At 31.8% G+C, this 11,924-nt stretch overlaps 3 protein-coding genes across 3 annotated transcripts; 2 read left to right on the plus strand and 1 right to left on the minus strand.

Annotated features, from left to right (window-relative positions):
* LOC107638190 (putative glutaredoxin-C14) lies at positions 617-2,061 on the plus strand. The gene has a single exon (XM_021122228.1). It carries the CDS (start codon positions 1,038-1,040, stop codon positions 1,437-1,439), a length of 402 nt encoding a protein of 133 aa, XP_020977887.1. The 5' UTR covers positions 617-1,037; the 3' UTR covers positions 1,440-2,061.
* On the plus strand, positions 5,835-7,064 carry LOC107635629 (triphosphate tunel metalloenzyme 3-like). Its single transcript, XM_016339151.2, has 2 exons — positions 5,835-6,228; positions 6,342-7,064. Exons 1-2 carry the CDS (start codon positions 6,009-6,011, stop codon positions 6,728-6,730), a joined length of 609 nt encoding a protein of 202 aa, XP_016194637.1. The 5' UTR covers positions 5,835-6,008; the 3' UTR covers positions 6,731-7,064.
* Positions 6,839-8,370, minus strand: LOC107635630 (small nuclear ribonucleoprotein Sm D1). The gene is made up of 4 exons (XM_016339152.2): positions 8,175-8,370; positions 8,000-8,076; positions 7,382-7,573; positions 6,839-7,269 (listed from the first exon to the last, which is right to left on the minus strand). The coding sequence occupies exons 1-4, from the start codon at positions 8,186-8,188 to the stop codon at positions 7,208-7,210; spliced, it is 345 nt and encodes a 114-aa protein (XP_016194638.1). The 5' UTR covers positions 8,189-8,370; the 3' UTR covers positions 6,839-7,207.

Here is an 11,924-nt window from a genome sequence, read left to right on the forward strand (position 1 = left end):
TAATATATACATATATATAATATCTTTAATTCATTACTTAATAGTTTGTCCTTAAATAATGAATAAACCACGCCTAAAGAATTAGTCATTGTATTTATGTAATCAATTTAGGTTGATCTAATAGCCAATTTATTTAACTATTTAAATAAGTATTTAGAGTTTAAATCTCATCTTATACATACAGTAACTAACATCAAACTTTTAAATGAAATTCAGTTCTTTATCTGTTGAAAATACAATGTTACATATTAATAAGATATATAAAAAAGGGTAAAGTACTAAATTGGTCCCTATGTTTGGGCGTAATTCTGTTTTTGTCCTTAAGATTTAAAGTGTTCTATTTGAATCCAAAAAAGTTTCATTTAGTATCAATTTAGTCCCATAGTGAGGTCAAAAACGGAATGTCCTACATAACAACAGTACAAGAACAAAATCGATAATCTGGAGAACAAGTACAAACTCTAGAGGCACAAAATCAACCGTTGATGCATCAATATATTTATTTATCATTCTCTTTAGTTCTATAAAAAATATTTTATTTACATTATAAGAAAAATAATAAATAAATATATTAATGCATCCACGGTTGATTTTGTGCCTCTAGAGTTTGTACTTTTCTTCAGATTATCAATTTTGTTCTTGTACTGTTATTATGTAGGACATTTTGTTAATTATTTAACTTTGACCTCATTGTGGAACTAAATTGATGCTAAATGAAACTTTTTTGAATTCAAATAGAATACTTTAAACCTTAAGGACTAAAATAGAATTACGTCCAAACATAGAGGATCAATTTAATACTTTACCCTATAACAAAATAGCTAATAAATTATAATTTAAATGACATAATCTTTCCATCCTCACCTAAAATTTTCGTATCCAAGTCTCTCACTCCAAACTTTAGAAAAAAGTAACATTATTCCACGTAGGCAGAAGAGTTTCCTTATATAAATGATGTCATTGGCTTCACGATTTGTCACAGCACAAGAACACTACTCATCAAGAATCTGAAAAACACAGAGAGCTATAGTTTGATAATGCAGTACCAACAATCATCGTCATGGAGCTACTACATGAGCATGAGAAGTAACCGTCACCGTGTGGCGGAGGAGGAGATGACGATGGAGAGGGTGGGGAGGCTGGCGTCAGAGAGCGCGGTGGTGATCTTCACCATAAGCAGCTGCTGCATGTGCCATGCAATGAAAACTCTCTTCTGCGGCATGGGAGTCAACCCTATGGTCCACGACCTTGACCTTCTCCCCAACGGCAAACAAATCGAGCGTGCTTTGATGTCTCTTCTCGGAATCAGTGGCGGCGCCGTCGTCCCTGTTGTGTTCATTGGCGGCAAGCTTGTTGGGTCCATGGATCGGGTCTTGGCTTTTCACATCAATGGCACTCTTGTTCCTCTTCTCAAACAAGCTGGTGCCTTGTGGCTTTAATTATTAATAATTAATCATCTTTCATTAATTTAATTTCCTTATTATTATTATGCTTTGATTTTGTTTTGTAGTTTAATTTGCCTTAGCCTTGTATAAACATGCAAAAAAAATTAATGTATGCGAAACTTGGAAATCAAAATTAATGAGCTTTTATTTAACAATTACTGAAACTAACTCTTTCTTTATTTTATTTTCTATTCATACATTGCTTGCTATTTTAATTTCATGGATGCAAGAATGAAAGGTTTAATTATAGTTTGGTTTAATTTCAAGCAATTTGAATAAAGAATAATTTCTTTTGCATATACATAATTTATATATTTGGAACAGTTTTATTAAATGGACATATACGGATAAAATTGCACCAATATTTTTTTTTTTTTACCAAAGATATGAGACTCGAACCCGCAACCTCTTAATTGAGTATGGGGAGACTATGTCATTTGAGTTATTACTCATTGGCTAAAATTGCACCAATATTGAAAGTTAGTTTTGTTCATATCATATTGAAACTATATTTCTCTATGTATCCAAGAAAGGGAAAAAAAAACTGTAAATCTGTAATATATATAGATGTGTTATTTATGAATCCAATGGACTTGTATAAAACATAAATGATGAAATGCATGATGAATGTGTACTTAAAATCACTAGTTAGTTCATGATAAATTAAATGTTTCTTCAATTCTCATATTTTGTGATATAATATATATATGTGCAACCAACATTATTTAGAGAAACTCAGGGTCAGAGATTAGGTTTCATATATACTATAAGAACAAGCTTCGTTTACTCACTTTTTAATTTGAATATGGAAGTAAAAGTGGTGTTGGACTGGAGAATACAGGTGCTTTACAGCCATGTGGTATCAGTGAAACAGAATTCGGACCATGCGAGTTCTCCATCAATAAAGCGGACGGTCCAAATTGCGTTTGATATTCCATTTCATAAAAAAATTGACAACAACAAACAACTCGGAGGGTCCGTTTTCTAGCTTCCGAAATTCATATTTGTCCAACCACAAGTCATGCGATTTGTGTATTCTAAATTTTTTTCAACTTTTTAGTACTCCCATAATTTTAAAAAATACCAAAAATTATCATGTTAAAGTATATTATTCATTTTGCTTCCATATAAAAAATTTTTAGCCTCATTTACTCATATTTTGGAGAAAAAAGTTCAACAAATTAAAAATAAGTAGCAAAATAACTAATTCTGCATTGTAGAATCAGTAAGAATGACAAGAATTTTGATAATAGGCCCATGAATTAATAATAATAATAATAATAATTTGCATAAATAAAGTGTTATATATATGCTAAACAGTGGGTGGATGATGGTGATGATCATGATCGGTGATGGGTGCAGGTGCAATCTTGTTGTTACAAGTATCAATTTCTTGAATCATACCACAACCAGAAAATATGGCAATCACAACAAAAGTAAATGCAAAAACTATGATCAAAGCAAAGCTAAACCCTGCCCAAAGAATTTCTTGTTGCTGCTTATTATGATTCCTATTATTAATATAATTACTAGTACTAGTGCTAGCTTTGTTCTTTGTTGTAGCTACCAATTCCTTTATGAAATGGAACACTAGGATTAGACATAAACATGACAAGATCGTACTGAAGAAAAGTAACACTGCTAGAATTGCTGATTTTCCTCTGCTATTCAACATCACTACTCTTCTTTCTCTCTCTCTTTTTTTTTTTCTTTTTTTTTCCCCTCTAGAAGGAAAAGAATGGAGAAGAAATTATTGTTGTTCTTATCTTTGGCAGAAAATGATGAGAATACACACATATCTGTTTATATAAATATGTGTTTGTGTGTGTGTGTGACCTTGGGACTGCATTCATAATATATGTTTTATAATGTTGATTGGTGAAATTAAAATTAAATTAATGAAGATTTGTTCAATTAAAACTATAACATTACATCTTTATTATATATAACTTTTGGCTACCATTGAGGGGTAAGTATATTAGTATATTAGTATTTCATTTCACCAAAGGTTTGGATGAAAAGTTATGTATATATTATACTAGTACTAGTTTATGTATGTATATGTGGCTTGATATCCTATTAAAGAGTTGAGTATAATATTTATAATATTTGTATATAGAGTTGAAATGACACAGTTTAGGCCAGTTATATATGATACCAAATTGTATTCTCTTAATTTGAGTGACTACTAATTTTCTTTTTTTAAGTGCTCTATTTTTTAGGTTAGACAGGTGCTACATTTGTTTATACCAAATTTAACATGCATGACATGTTTTCTTTTAAGCCATCTAATAATAATTCTGTGAAAAATGCAAATAAAAATAAAACCAATTAGGATGTAACTTTATATTTGTCAAATAAAAAAATACTAAAATTTTAAAATTATTCTTTAGATATAATTTATATATTGTTATTTTTATTATGTCAAATTAAGATATTAATGTAATAATACTGACAAATTTTATGTTTATTTTTGTATTAATTATTTTTAGAATTTGAAATTTAATTTTTATTAAAATGTTAGTAAAGATAGTAACTATATCCGAATCGATGATAATTACTGCAATGTTAAATATATTTTTCTATCTAAATTTTAATGTTGTCGCTCACTTAATTATTTTACAGTTTGAATTTGAGGCTTACTTCAAGTTAAATTATACCATGTTTAGACCGATGAATTTAGTCACTTATGCATTAGTTATTAGCTATTATGTATAAATAATTGGATAACTAATAATGATGAACTTATATACAATTCGTCATCAATAAAGTAGTGGATAATCAAGATATTAATTAAGAAGGAAAAATAAAAATGTTAATTAATTGTTGACTACAAAATAGTTTATTCTTAATCTTTTCATAGAATTCTATCTCTAAAGTGATATGAGTAAAGTTTTTTTTTTTAGGGTCACGTGTTCAAGTGGTTGGGCATGCTCCTTCTTACCCAAAAAAAAAATTTGTTCAAATAATCATCATAAAAATAAGTAAACTTAGCAATAACGATATATAAATATATAATACATATGGCTTAGCTTATTCAGTCACAAATAGTCAAATACACAAACCATGTGTTGGAAACAAGAGACTAGACTGGAGAAATGATTTGTATATTATTGAGTGTATTCAGGTTGTTTATTCAAGTTGTCTGGAATGATACAATATGAAAGGATATTGGTGGAAACTCGGCTGCAGTCGACTTCATGTGAAGTTGATAGCTGAGAGTCGTTAAATGATTTGACTGATTTGACTAAATTTTCATCTAACGGCTCTCAACTATCAACTTCACGTGAAGTCGACTGCACCCGAGTTTCCACCAAGGATATTTATAGGTACTAAGAGAATCGTAATAATAAAGACGTAATCTTCTATAATAAATATTCAGATATACTAAATAACACTAATTGATGCTAATTATATTCTAACACCATGAATGAGTCTTAGCTTCATAATATTAAAGTTTGAGCAATTATATGCATTATGATGATGATGATATGAAGCATCAAAGATCAAACCATGGCTACAAGCTGATGTTGTTGTTGTTGTTGATGATGATGATGAGCAACAATAGTATCAGAAGAAGAAGTAGATGGTGCAATCTTGCCCCTATTATTGAACCTTTTGATGAAATGAGGAACACAAGTAACACAACAAGAGAATAGAGCAAAGAATAAGACTATGAATAGAGCAACACCATGTGCACCCCATGAAACTATTTGATGATGTTTTCTTAGCAAAAAAGGGAAGCATGCAAAAGTTAATATTGCACCAATTAAAATTATTAGTGCTGCTATGGCACCTTTCTCTCTTCCATCCATTTTTTTTTATATACTAATGAAGTCAAATTGAGAGAGGAAAAATCAAAGAGTTTATAAGCTTTTATGAAATCAATTCAATTTTCTTGAAATTTGTGTAATGTTAATTATTTTCAACTAATAAGGGGGCAAACTTAGTTATATCTCATCACCAAAGGCTATGGCGAGAAGTTACCTGTATAATATTGTTTTGTAGTAATGTGGCTGGACAATATGTTTAAGAGTTTATAATAAAACATATATATTATGATAAGTTTGAGCCAAAGATGAGAAGATTATTTTTTAATATATTTTATTTTTCTTATTTGGGTAAAAAATGTTTTTGGTCAACGTTTATATATAACTATAGTCTCATTGAGATAAGTGTATTTGTTTCAGTGTTTCATTCAATACAAGAATAACAATATATTTATATCTCTTTATCTTATTGTGTCATGAAAAAAAAAGAGTTAAAAAAATGATTTTTGTTAGTATACATAATTTTGATTTACATAATCTTCATGTAATTGCAATTCTTTTGTAGTGAAAAATTAACGCCAATTAAAATTTTGAGAAAAAAAAAAAAAAAAAAGTCTTAGGCAAAAGCATATACCTCCTGGTTTGGTTTTGTTGTTTTTTGAACTATACTTTTGTCTCACGGAAATTGTTGTTTAGCATGAATCTTATCCATTTCAAGAGGCACAGAATAAACTTGGGAAACTTGAAACAACTCATTCTCTGTCAAGCTTGATTAAGAAGGTTATAATTACAAATGGAAGTAGAGATTAAGCTTCGGCTACAAGATTCAGCATCTCACCAGAAGCTTTCCAAGTTGCTCTCTCAATTTCACACCAAAACTTTAATACAAGAAAACATCTTCTTTGATGGAACAAACTCAGAGCTCACCTCCAACCTTGCGGTTCTCCGAGTCCGGTTCTACGACATGGATCAAAATTGTGTTCTTTCCCTCAAAGCCAAGCCTATGATCTCAGGTAGTGGTGATGAGAAAACACTAATTACTACTCCTCTTTCTATTATAGTTTCAGATATTGAAGACTTATTCATGCAGTTAACTCTTGTGTGTACTAACAATAATTCCTACTAGGTGGGGTGAGCCGCATGGAGGAGCATGAGGAGCCATTTGACCCTGTGCTCGGTCGAGCATGCATTGCCGAGCCATGGAGGCTCTTATCAGTCGACAATTCGAAGGTACTGAGGAGGGTGAGAGATGAATATGGTTTTGGTGCAAGTGGGGTTGTGTGCTTGGGAGGGTTTAGGAACTTGAGGGCTGTGCATGAGTGGAGAGGGTTGAAGCTGGAGCTGGATGAGACCAACTATGACTTTGGTACAAACTATGAGTTGGAATGTGAGAGTGCTGACCCTGAAAAGCACAAGGAATTGCTTGAGGACTTCCTCAAAGAGAATGGAGTGCAATATTCATATTCTAATGTTTCTAAGTTTGCCATTTTTCAGTCCAGGAAGTTGCCTCAATGAGGTAGTAATTAGTATGTTGAATGCATGATATGATTAGGGTGTTTTTAAAACACAACATTGTTCTGTGAATCATATATGCAGCACACTGAACAATTCACTACTACATTGATTTATAAAGCACACATTCTTAAATATATGCCGTGCATGTATTAAACATAAGAATCTGAATAATCAGGAAATATCTCACAAATAGTTCAAGAGCATTAGGCTTTCTCTTGGGCCTATTTACTATGTTTTGTATCATCACTAAGTCATGGACAGTACATCAATATTGCTAAAATGTTGGGTCAAACTTAAGTCGGTAGTTATAAGCTAATCATAATTAAGGATACATCAGAGAAATCAGCTTCTGCAAGAAAACAGTTGGAACAGACTAACAATTCTGCTTCTCAGATGTTCCTAAAGGTCTAACACCACCTCAGAAATCCTCCCAAACATAGCTTCAAACCACATGTCACAAAAATTATGAACCACAACTCAACGGCCGCGACCACGACCACGTCCACGCCCGCGTCCCCGTCCTCTCCCCAAAGGCTTCCCTGCAAATGCAATAAAAACTTTTTAAGTCCATAACTCACTACGACAGGGATACCATTAGAACAACCGAAAGAGCATGAATGAAGAACTCTGGAGAAAAGCTATATAGAGTACCGGCAGTTGGCTTCTTGGGTTTGACCCTAGGTGTCTCCTCAACAAGCAAAGTCTCGAGATTCAAGCTGTCGGGAAGAATATAGTAACGGATGTTGTTACCCCTCACACTGAGATGATCCAGAGTCACCGGATTTTTCCCTTTCAGAGTCATTTTAACTGTTTTCAAATGTGTGTTCATACTAATATCAACACCTGTGGCAAAATGTCCCACCATTAACATGATTTTCCAGACACTGGAAAGTAGATTCGACACCGGCCAATAGGCAATAATAAGCATTACTAATCATTAATAATAAGCTTAATTTTAGCATAAATTAGAGAACTTATATTCTAAAAAAGCTTAGAGATTTTCCAATAATCAACCAAGTTTCAAGAAATCAAATATCTTCCTACTACTCCAAATCTAATACTTTAATTGCAAGCAAGGTCAGCATACTAAGAGTTCAAGAGTTCAAATTTACTATTCAAATTTACCTAAGCTACACGAATTCAAATGAACTCTCGAGTTTGATAACCTTTTAATGAAAGCATTATAATAAGAATTTGGCAATCACTGAATTAGGTTAAGATAACAATTTTTTTCAGTAACAAAAATATGAAGAAGGAAAAAAAACCAACCTGTAATGGTGCCATGAACAATGGTACCATTCTTGAGCTCAATTGACACAGTTTCATTGTTTAACTTCATTAAAAACCTGCTCAAATAACATCATATTAAGTTCTAAAACCCTAAAATTCAAAATTCAAAATTTAAAAAAGAAAAAGAGAGAGAGAGAGAGAGAGAGAGAGAGACCTGACGAGCTTCATGATGAAGGTGAGATAGGGAGTGGTGAGGGGCGGCGGCCGGAGAACGGTGGTTGCAGGCAGTGGCGCGGCGTTTTCCTTTCAGCTAATCAGCTTTTGGGAGGCGACCAGAGAGATTAGGGCAAACTGCGAAAAATTGAAATCTTCAGAAGCGGCTTCTTTTCGATTTGGGTTTTGGATTTAGGGATACAATTGTCTTTTTAATTTCATTCAGGGTATTCTCGTCTGAATCTTAATACATTATCTTCACAATACGCTTTTTTTTTTTTTGTACAATACATAACTGGATCCGAAATTCATACAAGACTATGTTCCAAGCCCAATTTTTTATTTTGGAGGGCTGGCAATTTTTTAAAACAGCATGTATAATTGTCCCCAAAAAATAGCATGCTCCAAGAGTCCAAGTATGCAAGACTATTAGGGTCGGGCATCAACGGGGTCAGGTTATGGGACGAATTGGGTTCTAGTTGTTTGGCAGGGCCAGATCTCTGGCCCATGGCCATGTCCAAAAAAAAAAAAATACCAACCGCAACTAAAGCTTTGGTTGAGTAGGTCAATCAGTCTTAACTCATATGGCATATCTCTCCCTCCCTACTTCAAAGGTTTAGGATTCAAACTCTAGAGATTGCAATTGAAAAAAAAATGTGATAAAAAGTATGAGAAGTGTGTGGGTGTGTTGTGTACCTATGATTGAGAGTTGTCCAATTTATTGGGATACCTAGAATTGGGAGTTGTCCAATCTACTGATTACAAAAAAAATTTGAATTTTGACCGTAGCCTAATAATAGACATAACCATTAAATATGTAGTGTGTAATGTCTATAATTAAAAATTGTCCAATTTATTCGACCAAAAAAATAATTAACTTAGATTAATCACTAATTAACTTACTTATCCATTTAAATAAGTGCGAGACTCTGAATATATATGAATTAAAATCTAAACAAAAGTCTTATAAAATTTTAGACTTCTCTACTATAATAAATAACTTTTGTGGTGGCAATGGGCTGTTGCTTTATGTTCTTATTTATTAATTTATATAATCTCTCGCTTATATCTAATTAAATTATTTTATCAATTAATATTAAGTCTATTTTCCTAAAAAAGAAAAAAAGATGAAAAATAGTGACACGAAACTAAATTGAAGTGAGGAGAAAATAAAAACTCAAATATAAATGGACGGCAACCAACATGTTGAAGGATTTTCCGAAAATAATAGTCAAATATGAAGGCTTTTTAATTTCTTAGGGTGGCACAAAAATTATTTAAGGAATTATTAAGATGATAGTGATTATTGAGCATAGATTTGTCCTATTATTATTCCATATTCCATGAAGATGTTGCAATCTTAAGATAGCATAGAAAAATCAACTTAATGAGTTAATTGCTTCATACTTCGGTCGGTGTTTGATGCTGACTATAAAATTAAACAAATATATGTGTACGTTTCTTACCAAGAAATAGGGAGGAACTATGAAGGAAATGAACATCACAATAAAAACAAAAATCCAGGCTACATATTTTTATAAAACACTCAATAAAAAAAATTAATATTTTAATTATCCAACATAATATAATGGCCTCGCATGCACCATTTCTTAAAAGGTCCCACATAGTACTAATTATTCTTAGAATGTTAATAATTAAGATCCATAATGAGAGGGATAAATTGAATTCAAACTTCATTTACACAGAACACAATCAAATTGGTCATTATAAAGTTAAAGAATTATTGGAAGGAGTGGAATTATTGAAAAATGTCCATCTTATTGCTAATAGAACTAGCTATTTTACAATAGGAAATGTTTGGTAACCAAAGAAAATCAGCCAAAAACAGTCATAACTTGCCATATTTAGCATTCATTAATTGTTGCGATAATTAATTAATGTTAAATAAGACAAATTCTGGCTTTACAATAATAGTTATTCATCCTCTCTCTTAACTCGACAAGTCAAAAATTAATCTGTCGTAGATCTAAATTTTATTTAAGGATCTATTGCTAATCAATATCTCCAATATTTACTTAAGCGAATGAAAATGAACTGATAACTCTACTAATCCAAATTGATTAAATTCAAAATCATGTAATTAACATAATTAAGGATCGGAAGTATAGTAGTAAAGTGTTCTTCTCTACCTGTTCCTTTTAAATAGAACATCCATTCAAGTGAAAATGTCATGGACTCATGGGTCATTTATAGCTACTATATTTTTGTCTATGTTATCTAATCAATCTTGCTTTTCTTTAAGTAGATTATATGTAATTATATACGAGGGACATTGAATCTTACATATGTATAACATTGATTTAGACGCATATGATCCATTTTTTTTTTCTTTCTAAAAAATTTTGGCCTTAATCAACATGGATATATGCCTAGAACTTCTTTGAATTCCAATTTGGATTTGAATGGAGTGATTGGGGTCATTAGTATTCATAAGGAACTATATAATATTGTTGCATATATTATACAATTCGGAGTAGTTTTATAAACCAAGTAAAGACAAATACATGGGGAAACAAAATGTCTATGAATTTTTAATATTATCTGAATCATAGTGTAATGTTATAAAAGAAGGAAAGGTCACCACTACTTCTCATAACCCATATAATCTTTGGGTAATGCTGGTTAGACAAAAAAAAATAGCAATTAATTAATTGTCATAATAATTAATAAATATTAAATAAGGTAAATTATGACTGTTTTTAGCTGATTTTCTTTAAATATCAAATAATTTTGATAATCTTTTTCTTATTGGACAATTATATCTACTAATAATTGACATCTGAGCTTTATATTCCTAATTTTTTTTAAGTATCTTAATTTGTATTAGTTATTTTACAAATTAATTTAAATTAATCGAGTGATAAATTTATTCCTTCATTTAAATAAATATTAGATTTTTAAATTTTATTTTGTGTATATATCAATCTATTAACTATCAAGTATCAACAAATTTTAATTGAGGGCAAAAAACTAGAATAAACCAAGGGAAGTTGCAAATTACCTAAATGAGCCAAAGTGAAATTCGTTTCTGCAATGAGCCAAACCCTATATTTATATAATTCGAACCAGTGTGGTTCGAACTCTATTCATGAGTAATTCGAACCAGGGTGGTTCGAATTACTAAGAGAGAAATTCATTCAAGTAAATCGAACCAGGGTGGTTCGAATTACTTGGGAGGAAAACGTAGCACATAATTCGAACCAAGCTGGTTCGAATTATATGGGGAGACGCTGCATCAAGTAATTCGAACCAGGCTGGTTCGAATTACACAAACTGAATTCGAACCAGTCCGGTTCGATTTAGTGGTAGACAGTGCAGTATATATATGGTTCTAAACGTGAGTTGCTCTCATAGAGGGTGTAATATGGCTAGTGAGGAGAGTTTTGTGGTTTTGGTTCACCATAGAGGATCCATTAAGAGGAAAACTCGCTCCGGTGTGAAGTTCACAGATAAGGATCCTCTCTGTATTGTCGTGAAACCAACGACGAGCTATGATGATCTTGTTAGATCTGTGCTGATGAAACTTGGTCTGGAAAGTGCGAAGCGAGTGAAGAAGTTTTTCTATCGCATTCCAATCACTGTCTTGCAGGATACGGTGAAGTATGATTGCTTCACGATTGGTAGTGATGAGGACCTGCAAGTCATGTTTCTATGTCAGAGGCAGTTTTCCGAGGTGAGGACACCAGAGTTGTTGGCAAAGTTGGTTGATGTGGTATCCAGCTCAGGGGGT

This window comes from Arachis ipaensis, chromosome B04 (genome assembly GCF_000816755.2).
Source record: "Arachis ipaensis cultivar K30076 chromosome B04, Araip1.1, whole genome shotgun sequence".
In the NCBI taxonomy this organism is placed as follows: domain Eukaryota; kingdom Viridiplantae; phylum Streptophyta; class Magnoliopsida; order Fabales; family Fabaceae; genus Arachis; species Arachis ipaensis.